The 17984-nt window shown below is 44.2% G+C and overlaps 1 protein-coding gene across 5 annotated transcripts in view; it reads right to left on the bottom strand.

Annotated features, from left to right (window-relative positions):
• The window catches only part of TPD52 (tumor protein D52), a 105127-nt gene extending 89693 nt beyond the window's left edge, over positions 1 to 15434 (bottom strand). For all 5 annotated transcript variants that reach the window (XR_011542969.1, XR_011542968.1, XM_070630391.1 and 2 more), the window contains exon 1: positions 15281 to 15434. Coding sequence is in view for 3 of the 5 variants with exons in the window: in XM_070630391.1 (XP_070486492.1) it covers positions 15281 to 15299 (19 nt within the window). In the remaining 2 variants the exon portion in view is untranslated. The remainder of the gene's footprint in view (positions 1 to 15280) is intronic.
• Between the last annotated feature and the right edge of the window lie 2550 nt (positions 15435 to 17984).

The raw sequence follows: 17984 nt of genomic DNA, 5'->3' as shown, positions 1-17984 counted from the left end.
TAGAAAGATACTAAATGCGTACGTCCAGCTGCCTTAACTACGCGACGCTCAGTAAGTGAAGGAATAGTGGCCACAGCTGCCTCCCAAAAAAAGTGTGGAGACTGCATAGGGGGCTGCCCGTTGGCTTCCACTGGAATAATGGAGAGCCTCAGCAGGAGAAATTAACTCCTCAAGGGAGCCATGGTTCCCCGAAGCGGCCTGGGCAGGGAGAGGGGAATGTTTCCTCTCCAGCTCTCCCACGGCTCATCACCTCCTCCCCAGGACAGCGATCTCAAGACTGTACTTGCAGACCCAAGGATTCTGCGAGACTGTCATCAAGGCCTTTCACTCATCCATGGTTAACACAATGATTCACAGGAAAATCCCTTACCTTTGAGACTTGGTATTACTAAATCAGCTCCACTTCGGCAAATTTACGTCTGTAACTAATCCATTTAAAATAAGGTCTCTTTACACAATTGAGAGGCGGTAAAATATTGTAGATAAACTACATGATACTGGGCAGCTCTTTAAGGCCCCTACACTTCAAACCCATCAGTCAAATGGAAACGGGAGCATGCATCTGCACAGAGCTGATGGGAGGGCCAGACAAGGCATTCACTGCCCATCACTGCCTGGCTGGAGCCTGGACCCAGGACACGCTCCATAAATGTCAGCGCAACTGCCAAATAAAATTCCTTCTTTTCCACACAGTACTGGTTGAAAAAGACTAAGAATTTCAAATTCTTCCAAAGCTGAAAGGCCAAAACCATCCCCGCCTCACCCTCTGCATCCTTTCATTCACCTTTTCCAACCTCTGAAGAAAAGATGAGCAGAACTGCCACACTGCAAAGGACACAAGAACATTGTTCTTTTGTTCAGTGCAGAAAATACGGATGTGAGGTAGTGGTATTAATGGGAAAATGAACATACATGAAAAATTCCCCAAAATTGCATTTTATTGTCAAAAGCAAAGGGTGACAAGGCAGATGGGCATCTTGGTCAGGAGAAGCAGGTCAGAGAGTCCGGGGTTCCCGTCGTTCTCTGCGGGCAAGTGCAGGTGCAAGGACCTAGAGCACAGATGGAAGGGGCGCCCACCCAGGAGCCCCTCCCTCAGCTCCAGGAGCCGGAGCACCTGCTGGTGGCCAATGCGTCCGGAGTCCAAGGTGGAAGTGACAGTATGACAAAGGACCACACCCTAGGATGGCCCCAGATTAGAACTGCAATTCACTGACTACTTCCCTCAATTCCTTTGAGAAAGCAAAATCAAAAGTTTCCTCTACATCTTCTAATAAGTTTTAAAAAGTATGTGGCCTCAAAGTATTTCTATTTTGCCCAGAATTCATAAAGAGAGGCCCAAATAGTTAAACGAATAAAGCATAATTTTTGAAAATTCCCAATGAATAATTTGAAATATTTTTTCTAACCTTTGAATCTTTACATACTCACCAAAAAAAAGAGAGAGAGAGACCTAAATTAGCTTAGCAATAGCAATGAAATTAATTAATAACAAATGAACAAACTAGGAAATCCACGTTCAGGGTTTTTTCTTTTTATTCTTACAGGAAAAAAATGTAATACTAACAGGAAACATAAAATATATTGAATAAATCCACAAAATCTCTTAAGCAAAAGCAAAAGAAAAGAACAAGAAAACTCCTGAATTCCATTTTTTGCCCAAAATCAGGAAAGATAAAAAGAGAAAGAAGAGGGGCCGGCCCGGTGGCGCAGCGGTTAAGTTCGCACGTTCTGCTTCTCGGTGGTCCAGGCTTTGCCGGTTCGGATCCCGGGTGTGGACATGGCACCACTTGGCAAGCCATGCTGTGGCAGGCGTCCCACATATAAAGTAGAGGAAGATGGGCATGGATGTTTGCTCAGGGCCAGTCTTCCTCAGCAAAAAGGGAAGGACTGGGAGTAGTTAGCTCAGGGAAAATCTTCCTCAAAAAAAAAAAAAAGAAAAAGAGAGAAGAAAGAAGAAAATGGAAATTAGGTGGAGAAAAAAGACAGGAAAAGAGAGAAAGGATAAGAAAAGGAAAAAGGAAAAGCAAAGACAGGCGAGAGAAATATTCACACACAAAGGCGATTGAGGGGAGCTGAAGTGTGATTTGAGTTGCGGTTCACGCAACACTTTACATTTTAGGGAATTATCAGTTATCTTAGTGCCCTTTGAAAAGTTGGTTGTTTCATCAGAGTTCACTGCTTTTCAAATTTAACAGCTACAGCCGCCATTCTGAACAGAACACTCAGACTGCGACAATGTCATCAGACCATCTGCAGTGACCACAGCCTCAGCTAGAGGCAGAGAGCAGGAGCAGGACGCCCAGGACCAGAGTCCCTTCTGGGGGCTAAAGAGAGACAGTAAGTTTGGGAAAGGATTGTGATGTTGGAGAAAATAAAAGTCCCTAAACCAAGAGAAGTCTGTCGTGTTCTCTTTACTATGGGCCAAAATTTTCATTTCATCCCTAAAGCAATGAGCGGTAGCAATTCATTCAAAAATCACCAGAAGAGGCGACTGGATGGTATATTTCTCTTTCCACAATGACCTGAGGAAAAGAGCTGCCTGACTCCCCAGTTGGGAAATGTCACTCTGGAAAGAAAGTCACTGCTCCAGAGAAGCTGAGCGAGACCACGGAACAACTCCAGACACTGCACCATCAGTGCCACCGGCGAGCTGCGCCATGAAGAGAGTGAGCGCTCACCCTTCAGGTCTGCCCCGAGAAATCATCAGTTTAAAAAAAAAATCACAGCTTTACTATGATTTGGCACAAATGTCACCTCTAGACTAAATTGCTTCTCTGATTCTCATCCCACTCAGAGAAAGTATCATCCTTTCATTCGGCAAATATTTAATAAGTACTTATTCTCTGCGAGGCTCTTACGCATTAAAGTGAATTATTGCTTATAGACTTGAGCTCCTTGAAGGTCAAAATCTAGGGTGAGACTATTAAACCGCATTTTGCATTAAAAGCATTTAACTAAAACCAGTGACATACAGCAGAATAGCAAATCCTGTTACACTCCCTTGCCTCTGGTTTCTTCTCTCATTTTACAAACACACACAAATGGCAAACTACCATCCTCTCTGAGTTTAAAAACAAAAAACACCAATCAACACAGGCCAGCACATCACCGTCACTTAATCCAAATCTCCCTTCGAAACACACCACCCGGCTTCTCAAAAGAGCGGTCTCCCCTTTTGTGTCGCCCCCCTTGACCATTCCCACAGGCCCGAGGTCCACTCCTCTTCTCTTCAACCCCATCCCGGCGCAACGAGCTTGCGTCTCAGCGTTATCCATCTCAGCATTATCCACGACTGGTCCTCATCACCAACGCCAAGATCTACTTTTTCCCCTCAATCTACTTGGCCTCTCCAGAGCCTCTGAAAGTCAAACTCTATTTCTGAACTCGCACCTTCCTCTCCCTGCTCTGGAATGTTCCCATTCCAGGCTCTGTCTTCTTTTTACTCTACTTTTTTTCCTGGGCTGTCTCAGCAGCTTAATGGTGTCAAACACCACATGTGCTGATATGTAACTAACATGCTAATACTTAATAGCTTCCAGTATCACGTGGCTCCCCAACCTTATATCCTGCCCAGCTCCTTCTCTCAGAAATCCATATTTCACTCCTGACCCTAACCATGTGGACATCCACAAGGACCTGGTGGTGGTTTAAAAGCATGTGCACACATTCATTGCCATTCTTCTCACTAAAAGTGAAGTCTAATTTCCCTCTCCTGGAACATGGGCTGGCCTTTGGGACACATTTCTAACTAACCGAATGAGGAGGAAGTGACGCCACGTGACTTCAAGGCTGGGTCATAAAAAGCCACACAGCTTCTGCCTGGTTCAATCTCAGGACTCCCACCTTGGGAGCCCTGAGCTAACACGCAAGACGTAAGACCAACAGCACGGTCTCCAGCAAAAAACAACACTCCACACAGGCAAGCAAACAGGCATCATCAAACAGACCCAGGCTGTTTGAGCTGGAGAGACCCTGCAGCTCAGGTGCCCGAGGAGCCCTAGCTGTTGGAATCTTCCCAGTACAACCGCCCCCCCATGAGAGCCAGAGAGCCCTCGGGTGACCCTACCCTCATGCTGCCAGTCGCCCCAGCCAAGGCTAAGCAGAGCTGAGACAGGCTGCCCAAAGTACAGATATGTGACCATCACAAACGCTGTTGTTTTAGACCACTAGGTTTGGGGTGGTTTGTTAGGCAGCTTTGGAGAACCAGAAGAGGCCTCCAATGTGACGTAGCCCAAACTAAATTCATTACCTCCCTCCCGGCATCTGCTCTTCTTTCGATATTTTCTATCCCAGTTCCTTTCCTATGCAGTCTGAGAGCCCCTCTCTACTCTTCTTTATCCTCAGACTCCTCCCCACCACCTCGTCTGACTCCTTCTAACCCCAGGTCTCTCGGGAATCCAGCACCCCACTCCATAACCTCCTCACCTCTGGAGGGGAACAGAGACACCCCCTACCTGGTTTGCTGGTACCTTCTACTCAACTGCCAAAATGATACTCCAGAAGGAAACTCCCACACACCTGCCCCCCCTTATCTCCTCCAGAATACGGTCCCGACTCCCGATGCCAGGCACAGCCCACCCACACTCCCCGGGTGATCACCTTCAACTCCAGCCACAGGGAATTTCCCAGGATCACACCCACCTTTTGGCCCTTTCATGCCTCTGCCCCTTTGCACTGTTGCATCTTTTTCACAAATTCCCTTCCTCACCCTTCTTTCTCTCACCACCTACAAACTCTCCTACTTAGCCTTCAAGGCCAAGTTCAAAGGTCATCCACTTTGAGAATCCCCTTTCTCACGACCCAGCCAGAGCCACTCACTTCCTCCTCAGTCACAGTCACACGGACCTTACAACACTCACTTCGCTAGAGTGGCCTCTCTATGTTTGTCTCTCCAGCCTGGCCTCTGAGCCTGCAGGCAGGCATCCTATCATATTTGTCTCTAAATAAATGAAATGTTTGATTTGACTGGGGAAGCACTGAGTTAGCACTTCACAGAAAAATCTAACATTCAGTTTCAGAATCAGTATCGACTGAGCACCAGTGCTATTCAAAAGATTTTTACTTAACTTTCCCAAACTCTGAGATATTATCAGCCTCAAAGGGGTTTAGTGACTTACCCAATGTCTCACACTGAGAAAGTGACGAAGCCAAATTTTGAACCAGATGTAACTTCGAGGCCAGCATTCTTTGCTCTATGCATTTACACTTAGTTCTGACCCACGAGGAGAGGCACACAGCCATATGCTGGTGCAGACACGCTTCCTGGTGCTCCCTCCCATGGATGCTACATAGCAGCTACTCCTCTGCACAATACGTTTGAGAGGAAAAGGGAGGCTGCATGTAATGCTTCCGTAGTATAACATGTTGCATAAGCACATGTACTCTGTAGCCAGCTGTCGCAGATTTAAAACCCAAATCTGTCCATGTCAAGCTCTGTGCCCCTGGAGAAGCCACTTCTCCATCCTGTTCACACCTTGTTTCTTCATTGGCAAAGCAGGGATGTTATGAGCACCTGCTCACAGGGCTTGTTGTGAAGATTTTCAAAAAGGAAATGCAAAAAGCATTTAGAACAGAACCTGGCATACAGAAGACACTCAACGAGTGCTGTTGCTGCTGCTGCTGGTAGTAGCAAGAGTGGCCTAGTAAAACCCCAGCAGGAAAACTCAAGTAAATGCAATGCCCTGCAGATTTTAAGTCCCCTTAGCTTCCAATTTTGTTTTAATTAGTTGGAGGGAAAACATCTCTAAAAAGCATGAAGTGGCTCTAGCCCTTTAAACAGGTTAGCAAATGTAGTGTAAACTTTTCTGGGACTCCAAGTTATTCTCTTAGAGACAACAGGTGTGGGACGAAGTTTCGGTAGCACGCTCCACACCTAGCAGAGTGCGTATGGGGAAGGTGTGGTCGTTCAGTTTCTGTTTCCTCACGTAAAAAATGAAAATAATACCAGCCCTATCACCCTGCAGTGCAGAAAGACCAAATGAGATAATATGTAAAGAAGTTAGTAGGAGCTCTGTCACAGCCAGGTGGTATCATCACCACCATCACCATCACCACCACAACTATCATCATTCTGAGTTCTGATAAAGTGATGGACCGAAAGTGATATACTCAGTATATACCAAAACGGAAGGTTGGTCACCCCTTTGCTAAATGCCCCAGACAGCCAAGATGTCTACATTTTCCCAGCCCTTCTCAATTACATTCAAAGAAAACTTCTAAAATGTATTGAGACTGCCCCCCATGCCTCCTGAGCTTAGGACACATTATAAGCAATTAACTGTGATAGAACAGCCTAGAAAATGCATTTTGGAAAGTATTTATTGAGCACTACATCCAACATCCTTTGGAGGATAAAAATTTAACCATCACTGTCTCTTCTTCTGTATGTATACGTATACACACATATTCTCACGTACGTACTTCAGAAGTAAAGTACCAATTTGGCTTCCACTTACAGACCAGATTTTCAGTGATTATATATAAAATTATAAGCACATTTGGAACATATATTCTTGTCTTCCTGCCAAACCATTATCTTTCCCTAATTCTTAGCCTTTTCTGTCTAATCTCATCTGACTCTATCTACGCTAGAAACCTTTCCAATTAATGTATGTACAATAGGACAAGCATCTATGGAGTACCCGCTACATACACTCTTCACCGATGGCTGGGAATACAAATAGAAGCCCAGTCTCCTGTCCTAGTGACACTTTATTTCTAGCCAAGTAGAGATCCTAGAGGGCTGAATCAACTATTATTTTTACTCCTATAGCCCTACTGATTGCACCACAAGCTCCTTTCCACACCACAGTGCCTCCAACAAAGCTGAGAATACAACGGGTGAAGTTTGACCCTATTAAGTAAGTTCCCAATCCAAAACTTTATCAAGGTCATGTTTCGTGTGATTTCTAAATTGACATTTACATTTGCATAACTCTTACATGAAACATACTAACCATGCCTATAAGTCAAGGCATGTAAATTAGTAGTCCTGCCTGAAATCACTATTTTTAGTACTAATTACAAAAGTGTCTAAAGAGAGAAGAAGACACAGAGAAGGAAGTTTTGAAAGCTACTCAGAACCAAGGAAGTTACCCCAAAAAAATGCCTCTTAGAAAATATTTGCTCTTAATACTGTATTTTGTTAGTAAAAATAACAAGATCCAACATAACAGAAATGAAAATAAAAATAGAAAAAATAAATATTTGCCACAAAACACAAAGGTTTAATATGGTGGTGGGGGGGGGCGTGGCCAGGAGGATAAGAACGTAAAGACACACTAAGATCCTAATTGTAAGCAGTGAGGAAGTAACAATGTCACAAGGGGAGTACAAATGGCTAATAACATCTGCAGCCTCTCCAGTAAATGAAGAAATTTTAAGTGAAAAGAGATGGCATTTTTCACCTATAAGCTTCATAATTTTCTTTTTTTTAAGGCAATGACATCTGTGCAGCAAAGGAAAAAAACAAGAGTGAAAAGGTAACCTACAGAACGGGACAAAATATTTGCAAAGCATGTATCTGATAAGGGCTTAGTATGCAGAATATATAAAGAACTGCTACAACTCAACAAAACAACAACAAAATCTAACCAAATAATGGGGAGTGGACTCGAATAGACGTGTCTCTGGAGAAGGCAAACAAATGGCCAACAAGCCCACGAAAAGATGCTCATCATCACTAACCCATCAAGGAAATGCAGATCAAAACCACAGTGAGATACTGTCTCACACTCATCAGGATGGCCACCATGGACAGAACAAAATAACAAGTGTTGCTGAGGACGTGGAGAAGCTCGAACACCTGCAGCCTCCCCCTCTGCCCAGTTCTTTGGCTTCTGCAGGCTTCCCTCTTCCCTTGAAAATAACTGTTGGTGGGAATGTAAAATGGTATAGCCACTCAGCCACTATGGAAAACAGTATGAAGGTTCTCAAAAAGATTAAAAATAGGGCCGGCCTGGTGGCGCAGCGGTTAAGTGTTCATGTTCCGCTTCGATGGCCCGGGGTTCACTGGTTCAGATCCCTGGTGGGGACATGGCACCGCTTGACAAGCCATGCTGTGGTAGGTGTCACACGTATAAAGTAGAGGAAGATGGGCACGGATGTTAGCTCAGGGCCAGTCTTCCTCAGCACAAAGAGGAGGATTGGCAGCAGATGTTAGCTCAGGGCTAATCTTCCCCCTCAAAAAAAAAAGGAAATCCTACAATATGTGACAATATGGATGAACCTCAAGGACACTATGCTAACTGAAATGAGCCAGTCACAAAAAGACAAACGCTACATGAATCCACTTATATGACATACCTGATGAAGTCAAACTCATAGAAAGTAGAATGGTGGTTACCAGGGGCTGGGGGAGAGAGAAATGCAGCTGTTGTTCACTGGGTTCAAGGTTTCAGTTATCAAGATGAAAAAGTTCTAGGCATCTGTTGTACAACAAGGTACATATAGTTAACAATACTATCCTGTACACTTAAATATGGTTAAGATGATAAATATTATGTTATGCGTTTTTTACCACAGTAATAAGAAAAAAAAAGACAAGGAAAATTGATTTCCAGAAAGCCATTTAGCAAGAGGCATCAAAAGTCGAAACACATTCACATCCTTTGACTTATTGCAGGAAATCCATCCTAAAACAATTTCTCGTAAAGTAATATAATAGCTAAAATGGAAAGCAATCCATATTCCAGCAGAGAAGCAGTTAAACAAACATCAAATGGTGAAAGGGAGCAGTCATCAAAAATTATAGAGATACTTTTTTTTAATAGTGTGTTATAATTCTTATTATATAAGAGTATGCAAAACAGAATATAAAACTGCATGTATAGTATATACAGTACAACCATGATGTACATATATTGGGGCATTCAATAAAGAAAAAAACCAAACTCTGGGGCTGGCCCCGTGGCCAAGTGGTTAAGTTCGTGCACTCCACTTCCCTGGCCCAGGGTTTCACTGGTTCAGATACTAGGCACAGACATGGCCCCGCTCATCAGGCCACAATGAGGCAGCGTCCCACCAGCACAACAAGAAGGACCCACAACTAAAAATATGCAACTATATTCCAGGGGGCTTTGGGGAGAAAAAGGAAAAATAAAATCTTAAAAAGAAAAAAAAAAAAAGACCAAACTCTAATAAAAAAGAAAGAGAAAGGGAGAATGGAGGCAGGGAAGATAGAGGGAGGAGGAAGATAAAACTATACCAACAGGATGTCTGTTGAATTTTCATCTAGACAACCTGGTTCTAATGTTCATTTGGAAATGAACTGTAGCAAGAAGAGCCAGAAGAAAATTCTAATGATAAAAAGAAAAAGAGAGTAATCTGGGGAGACTAGCCCTTCCAGACATTTTTACATATTATGAAGCTACAATAATTTACACAGTTAGCACTGCATGTCGTGGACAGAGGGCTACATTCTACAAACGAAGAAAAAGACTTGGGGCTGGCCCCGTGGCCCAGTGGTTAGGTTCGAGCGCTCCGCTCCGGGAGCCCAGGGTTTTGCTGGTTTGGATCCCGGGCGCAGACATGGCACCGCTCGTCAGGCCACATTGAGGCGGCACCCCACACAGCACAACCAGAACAACCCACAACTAAAATACACAACTGTGTTACTGGGGGGATTTGGGGAGAAAAAGCAGGAAAAAAAAAAGAGAAGATTGGCAACAATTGCTAGCTCAGGTGTCAATCTTTTAAAAAAAAAAGAAGAAGAAGAAAAAGACAAATAACACAATAGAAATATTGGCAAAGTATATGGTCAGACATTTTACAGAAAATGAGATATAGATCTTAAACATATCAAAACAAGTACAATCACCTTCATATTAAGGAAAATATATAATAAAACACACACTGAGAAACCCCTTTTTCCTGTAAGATAAGCAAAGATGAAGAAGTGTGACAACACCCTGGCTACATGACGGAGAGAAGCAGATGCTCACACATTCCTGGTGGAGCATACTTGGCACCACTTCCCCGGAGCGAGATTTACTGCTATCAAAACTGAACAGTCACATTCTTCTAAGAATTCTTCCTACAGACATACTGGCACATTTATCAGATGACTTGCACAAATTTATCTGCTGCAGCTTTGTTTTAAGAGCAAAATCTTAGGGGAAACCTAAATGCCCATCAACAGGAAAGAAGTTAAATATTGCCCATTATTGTACATAACATGGAAGACCCACAAAGAGACATCTACAAATAGCCATTAAAAATGCAGCAGCTGGATATAACATTACGCTGAATGATCTCTAAAAGATATACTGTACTTAAGTGAAGGAAGTCAGGTGTGTGGGAGATCAAAATTTGCCACTCCAAATGTGTCTCTTTGCCTTGATTATTTTTACCAACAAGACTCAGAAAGAAACTTTGACCTTCCCCCTAAATGCCTAAAAGAATTTAACACAGAAGGTCTGTTTCAGGAAGGAACACACACCATAGATGCCTACAGTATAACACGAACTAGGTGTGGTAGACAGGGAGCAACCTAGCCCTCCCCATGTCCCATTGTCTTTGTGAGGTGTGCAAACATTTGTTTACCAAACATCTGCTTTTCCATCTCCATGTGAATTGCCTTCCTCCCCTCTGAAGTCCCAAACCACTACTCCCAACGTTCTCCTTTATCTTTAGCTGAAGATGGTATTTAAGGTGGTGGCTTCGGCCATTTTGGCAAGTTACTCAGTTTTCCTGGGTTTATCCCATGTATACATGCTACTAAATTTGTTTGATTTTCTCCTGTTATTCTCTCATATCAATTTAACTCTTAGACCAGCCAGAAGAACCCAGAGGGTAGAGGAATACTCTTCCTCCCCTACAGGTGCTAAACAGTTTGTGTGCTACAGTTTATATTATATATATATATATATTAAACATATTATATATATATACACACACACACACACACACACAACATATATATACATATATATGATGTATTTAAATATAAATGTATGTATACTATACACACAGAATCTCTCTGGATGAATAGAGAAGACACTGGTAACAATGTTGGCATTGCTATCCAAGTGAAATAGCCTGAGAAACAGGAATGAGACGAAGATTTGCATTTTGCAAGCTTTTACTCATTTTGAATTTTGTATCACATGCATTAATTACCGGGTCATGCTAGTCAAAATGATGTTAGAGAAACACACTATTTTAAAAATACACCGAGAGGAAAAAAAGGCAAGTTACAAAATGAAATATTCAATAAGAGATTATTTTGTGATTTGTTTAAAAGGACAGATATATATGGATGGGTATAAATCAATATATTAATAGTGATTTTTCAGAGTAGAATTATAGGTGATTTTATTTTCTTTTTCTCCATCTACATTTTCTGATTTTTCTAAAATGAACAACTATTCTCAGGTTCCAGAAGTATTTTTAACTCAAACATTTTTTTTTAACTTAAACATTTAACTAAACATTTAAATCCCTTGATCCCTTGACGTTTTTCTAATAAAAATAGATTGCTAAGATGATGGTTTCTGTACAGCTGGGACCCACCCAGTTTAAACAAAATTCGGGAGAATCTCAGAAGAGAGACTTTACAACAGTCTACAATTAAAATGGAAATAATTAACCCCAAAAGGAAAAGAAAGTCATCTTAGCCTACAACAAAAGGATCAGCAGCACAGAAGTTCAGGGGATTTCTGGCGTTCTCTTTTGTTTTGAACTGTGAGGCTCTTTGTTTTTATTATATGCATAGATTATTCTGTTTCGAGATCTTGCTAACAGAGCCCAACCCTCGCACCACTCAGCATCTCCCCTAGGGACCAGGCAGGCTGCTGCAGAAAAATAAATGCAGGAAGTGAACGTGTGCACAAAGACATTAGCGCCATATGGAAAGCGAGACTCCACCAGAGAAACCAAGAACCAGGGCAGGTCACAACCAGAGATTTGTGAGCAGACCCTCCAAACTGTCACCCATTCATCTCTACATCTGTCTTCCTTTTAAACGGGACATCTCCCATTTTGTTATTTCTAAGGCATAATTACAATGGTGAAATGACAGTGACACATTATTGTGTCACTGTTTTCTTGCAGCCCTCCCCTCTCCCCAGTTTTCTGACCCCAGCAGCCTTCCCTCTATTCCTCAAAATAAAGTTTTGGGGTTTGTTTGTTTTCAATTCAAACACAGATGAAATGCTTAGTGGCTAGGTGACTGTCACTTCAGTACTATGGTGCTAAACTACAGGCTATTACTAACACAAGATAAATATTTATTCAGCCCCATAAAAGGCAGACAGGAGGCTTTTTACACAATGGATGCTCTAGTTAGCACGCTGCACTTTCAAAGGAGGAAATACCACACCCGTCAAAAGTGCTGTGCTGGGCTTAATGCGCAGAAACTCCTGAGAGCCACTCTGCCGTTGAAGGCACAGCTTGAACCATCTGATGTTGACTGAGCCCTCAACATTAGTGGAGTATTGCACACAAAGTCTGGGTATAAAAGGTGGGAAAAGTAGAATCCGGACCTGATACTGAAGAGCATTAGAATACGTGGTTGAAAACATAAGGAAATTGTTCATTTTAAAACTTTATAGCTCTGTTAGATAACACTAGTAGCAGAGAATGGAAGAAGGATGGTATAAAGAGCATTTGAATAGAGAAACACAGTTAAGACAACAGGTAGGGCACTTAATTTTGCATCTAGAGTTTTTTTTTAAGAGAGACAAACACAACAAACTCCACGAATATTTTTAAAAGTAAGTTAAACAAATCCTGAAGTGGTCTGACTCGGCTTTAAATACTTTTGCAAAAATCACAATTCAAGAGACACAGAGTTTCATCAACCTCACTTCAGCCAACATCGTTTGCTAGTGACCGTGCAGGTCTCCCCTCCCAGGTTCCTCCTTTCTCACAGCAACCAGGAGTCTCACTACGGATCACTGAAGACTGAGCCGTCCACTCCACTAGTTGCAAGACATTCCACGGAAACTTACCCTCCACGTCCAACACAGCCTTATCAGCAACTTTCTCCACCTAAACACAGAGTTCTGCTTCTCTAAAATACGGAGGGAAAAAAAGCCCAGGAGGAAGCAGGAAGCAGAGGGCAGTCAGGGGTTCCAACAGATGGAAGGTGCTCTTGGCCACTTTTCCCTTTCATCTCAGGCAGTCAACAAACATTTTTGAGTACCTACTATGTGCCATGGGAACATAAAGACAGAAAGGCAAAAGACACAGGCAGCTAGAACAAAGAGTGTAAGGAAAGGCCATGACAAAGCTGCTGCATCGAGCCGGCGAACCTTCGAAGGCAGGTGACTCATCTCAGGTGACTCATTCTTCATTCTGAGCCAGTCTCCAGACTCTCCAGTTCCAGAGGATGGATTTCCGCTGCCCTCCAGGAATAAAAATTAAAAACAAGGACTAACATGATTAACAAACATCTTGACCAAAGAAAACTGCAAACTAGAGACAGAAAAAGCCTCCTCTTGTAAGACAGAGAATTGATGAAATATGTCTTAGACACACACACACAAAAACTTGTCTTCTAAAACCACACAAAATACAGCAGCAAATTGGAATACTGTATTGCAGCAGGACTAGTGACTACGATTCTCACCGGCCAAGCCAGATTACAAAATCTAGCAAAATTCACCTCGGTCAAACACAGCTGTCCAATCTACCTTGACAAATACCAAACATAGCTATTCTAAAAACATCATCATGTTAAATATGACGATGAAAGACATACACAAATATGCGTGTTCACACATCTGACACCTCCATCACGCCCATTAAAAACCAGACAGAATAATGCTGGCTTCCATGGTGGCCCCTAGGCCTTCTTGTAACAATGCATGTAAGACCTGTAATGAGCGTTCTGCCTCAACCCGTGAACGTCTGCTCTGTGCAAATCACCATGTTACCCAACTGTGGACAATCAAAGATGACGTCCAAGCTTCTAACTTACCCTCAAGAAGTTTAAAATATGGACACTATGTGTGCGTGTGGACATAAACATATATAACGTACTATATATGCAAAATATATATTACATATTGTACATAACGTTTATACTATCAGCGCTCATATGCTGAGTGTGAGATTAACTTGAGGGGTGGGGAAAAAGGAAGGGTTGGAAGGCTCCCCAGATTCTCTTACAACTTATAAAAAGTAAAATACAAAACAGCACATATGGAATATGGTTTGATTTACACAAAAACTCATATGCATGAAGGTAAATACTGGAGGCTAATAAGCAAAAAATGAAAATTGCTGTGTTAAGACTCAAAACAGGAATATTCCTATCCCCCCTTTCTAAAATTTACCTTAATACTGTTTTGGGGGCTTTGTTGTTGTTTTAGCATTTATTTATCTTTTTAAAAGCGTACCATGCATCTGCCTTACAGTCACTGGTTCTTTACCACCAAAGATCTCTAGGATGTAGCAATATTTAAATCTGAAAACCATAACCCACTGTTGCTACATCTCTCCTATTGGAGGCAATTTCACTTGATACTATTTTCAGAAACAAGTGCCTCCAAAGCTATAGTAATTATGCTAAAGGTTGTGCGTTGCAGGGTTTCACCTTGATGGGTAAAAGACCCTTACCATGAAAAGTTCTCTTCCCCTCAAATAAACCCACAGACACCACTCACAATCTGGGGACACCTGGCACATCAAATATCTGCATGCAAAACCATCGCCATTGGCTCAAACGCCACCAAAAATCCTAACCGCGTTAAGCAGAAGAGGGCAGAAAGTCTCAATATGGGAAGGATTTCATGTTCCCATCTGGACGGGAGAAAGGATCCACGGTCCTCAGTTGCCATCAGTTCCAAGAGCTGGCTGCCCAGTCCTCCCTTCGCGCCGCTTCCACCCAAAGCGCACCACAATCCGCAGCCCCGGCTCCGTAAGCCTGGCGCCAGCCCCTTCGCTGCCTCCCAGAACCTTCTCTCTCGATCTCTCTCTGTCTCTGTCTCTCTCTCTCTCTCTCTCTCTCTCTCTCCACACACACACACACACACACGCACACACTCACACAGACACGCCGCCCCATCAGCCCGCTCCGGCGCCCAGAGCCGGTCCCTCCCGCTCGGCCACACCAGGATGCCGTATCCGGCTCGGGGAGGTGTAACTTGCGGCCGGGCACGCAGGGCTCGGCACCCGCTCGGCCGCCGGCCGGGGACGCTCCGCACCTGTTCGGGCGCCGGGCCGCACACAGCCCCGCGCCGCCCTCGACCCCGCGCCCGCGCCCGCGCCCGCGCCCCTGCCCAGCCCGGAGGCGCCGACCCCGCGCCCGCGCCCAGGCCGGAGGCATCCCGCAGACCTTGCTCGCCGCGGTCCATGGCTGCGGCCGCCGCCTCGCGTCCTCTGCGCCTCCGCCGCGCCGCGCCGCCCCTCCGCGCCTCCGCCCCGACTCCCGCGAAGTCCCCGCCCCCGAGGCGGCGCCGCCCGCCCTCGCAGGGAGCGCGCTCCCGGGGCGGCACCCGGCCACCTGACCCGGCGACCTGTGCGCTCCGCCGCGCGGCGCGGGAGGAGGGCCCGAGCGCGGCCCGAGGAGGGAGCGGGGGCGCTGCCGGGCCAGCGGGAGGGCGCCTGCGCTCCGCCCTCGAGTCGTTTACCGTGGCACAAGTTTCCCGAGGCCTCCAAGACGCCCCGGGCCTGCCTCTGCCGGCACCTGCTCTTACGTGCTTACGGAGTGCAAACCACGAGAAGGTTATTTACAAACGCCAATGGCTCTTTTTTCCCTTACACGTAGTATTCATATTCTCCAATACCGAAATAATGCCCTATGGTATCTTCAATAGCTACGTCCAAAGCAAGCAAAGAGGCGAAAATTGCAGACTCTTTCGAAAAATTATGTAGCCCATTTTCACGGAAAATGCGGATTTTTCAATGACAAATTAGGAAGATTTTCATGTAATAAGAACTGACTTTTGGGGTGCAGGATTAAGGGCAACACTCGGAAATGAATTAAATGAAGCTTCTGAAATAATTAAATTAACCGAAGAGCAGAATTATCAATAGGGATCTTTTCAAAATGTATTTCGAGGCTTCATGTCCGTTGATCAACGGACAGTGTGAAGTTCCCGTAATGATACTTTTCACTATCAGCATTAGCACTCCATTCTCCAAGTGATTTGCAGTTACTCGTCCTCCATGAAGTCACTTGGATTACATCGTTCTAAGGTGGGACCTCAAGTTCATAAGCCATCCGAGTCGGCAAGGGCGGCAAGCCTTTCGTGTAACGTAGAGACTGGCTCGACCTTCAGCTCGCAGTGTTGTATGGTACTCCACACGCACTGGGCTCGTACTAGGATGTTTTAAAATTATCCGCAGTTACCTGAAGTGACTCCACGTTTTCAATCCCCACGACATTGCACCGTATGTAAAGTGGGGCTCCTTCCTTCCTGCATTTCCAGCATCCTCTCCGTGAAGTCTCTTCTGTTGACCGCAACCAGCTGAGATCTCGCCTCGGATTCCTCCTGCTCCCCCTGCGCTTGGCTTCTCTTTCGTGGACTCCCCGGTGGCACTCATCTATCAGGCCAGCCGGCCGCAGCTATAGGTTTATCTGTTTCACAGCCCTGTGACTAGGTTATAACCTAGTAGCTTATAAGCTTCACAAGATCCAGGATCATTTTGGTCGTCTGTTCATTCTTTTAATTATACCATGCAAAGAGATGCAATGATATGCTTTTTTAAAAATGACTTTTTAAATGTGACATTAAGGCAAATTTTGGCTTTTTGAGGAAATTCTATAATGTGGCAAAGAATTTTTGACTATCTGCTGCTCAGCTCTATTATACAGAGATGAACGTCTGGAGAGACACTCTTTCAACCTATGGACTAACTCGTGGACAAATAAATAGCACTTGAAAATAGGGTTGGTTAGAAATATTTATTCTATTCATGTCTATTTAACTTGCTATATGTGATGAATTTGATTGTTATGTATGTTGGAACAAAAAAATTCCCTGTTTTCTGAAGAATCTATGTGCTTGTTCACATCTGTGGCAGAGATGGCTAATAACCTATCCAATATTCAGCTTTCCCTCTTTCTTACTAAGAGAACCCAGGGGGCCGGCCTGGTGGCACAGCGGTTAAGTGCACACATTCCCCTTCAGCAGCCCGGGGTTCACTGATTCGGATCCTGGGTGCAGACATGGCACCGCTTAGCAAGCCATGCTGTGGCAGGCGTCCCAAATATAAAGTGGAGGAAGATGGGCACGGATGTTAGTTCGGGGCCAGCCTTCCTCAGCAAAAAAGAGGAGGACTGGCAGCAGTTAGCTGAGGGCTAATCTTCCTCAAAAGAAAAAAAAGAGAACCCAAATATTGCTTGAGATAGCAGTGTGTCCAGCTGAAACACTGGCCACTTCAGCCTCCCTTGCAGCTGGGGGTCACTCTCTGTCAGAGCAATGAGGTATGAGCAAGGTTTGCTAGTTGGAACCTCCAAGAAATCATTTAAAAAGAAGATAGACTTGGCAACATTATTTTGCCCTTAACTCTTCCCCTTCCTGCCTAGCAGGGCAGCAGCCATCTTGCAAGCAGGAGGAAGAAAGCCACAAGCCAGGGATGGCGGAGTGGAAAGGCAGACAGAACCTGGGTCTTCGGTGGCATCACCGAGCTCCTTACAGGAGGAAAATAAACGCCTGACTTTTTTAAGCGACCATAGTTGGCTTCCTGTTACATTGAGCCGAAAGCAATCCTAACTGATACAACATGCCATTTAAAGAAAAATCCCTTCCCAGCACGTGACAACGTAGGTGGAGTCACGCAATCTCCAGCCTTAGGCAAATATTAGCTTAATTTTCTCCATGAGGTTAAATAAGAACTGTTCATACTGTAAATAGCTTAGTGCATGATATTCCACAAAAGCCTGCTTTTCTCTCGTGTCTTCCTTCTACTTAGTTTTTTTTCCCTAACAAACAGAATCTGCATTTACAACTGGCACTTTGTTGCTTCCCAAATGGACGGAGCTCATGCTCCAGCGCTCTAAAGACTCTGGAGTACAGCTAGCACTGACGCAGGGC

This window comes from Equus przewalskii, chromosome 8 (assembly GCF_037783145.1).
Source record: "Equus przewalskii isolate Varuska chromosome 8, EquPr2, whole genome shotgun sequence".
Taxonomy (NCBI): Eukaryota; Metazoa; Chordata; class Mammalia; order Perissodactyla; family Equidae; genus Equus; species Equus przewalskii.
The sequence above is the reverse complement of the archived record's forward strand: the minus strand, read 5'-3'. Positions and strand labels throughout refer to the sequence as shown.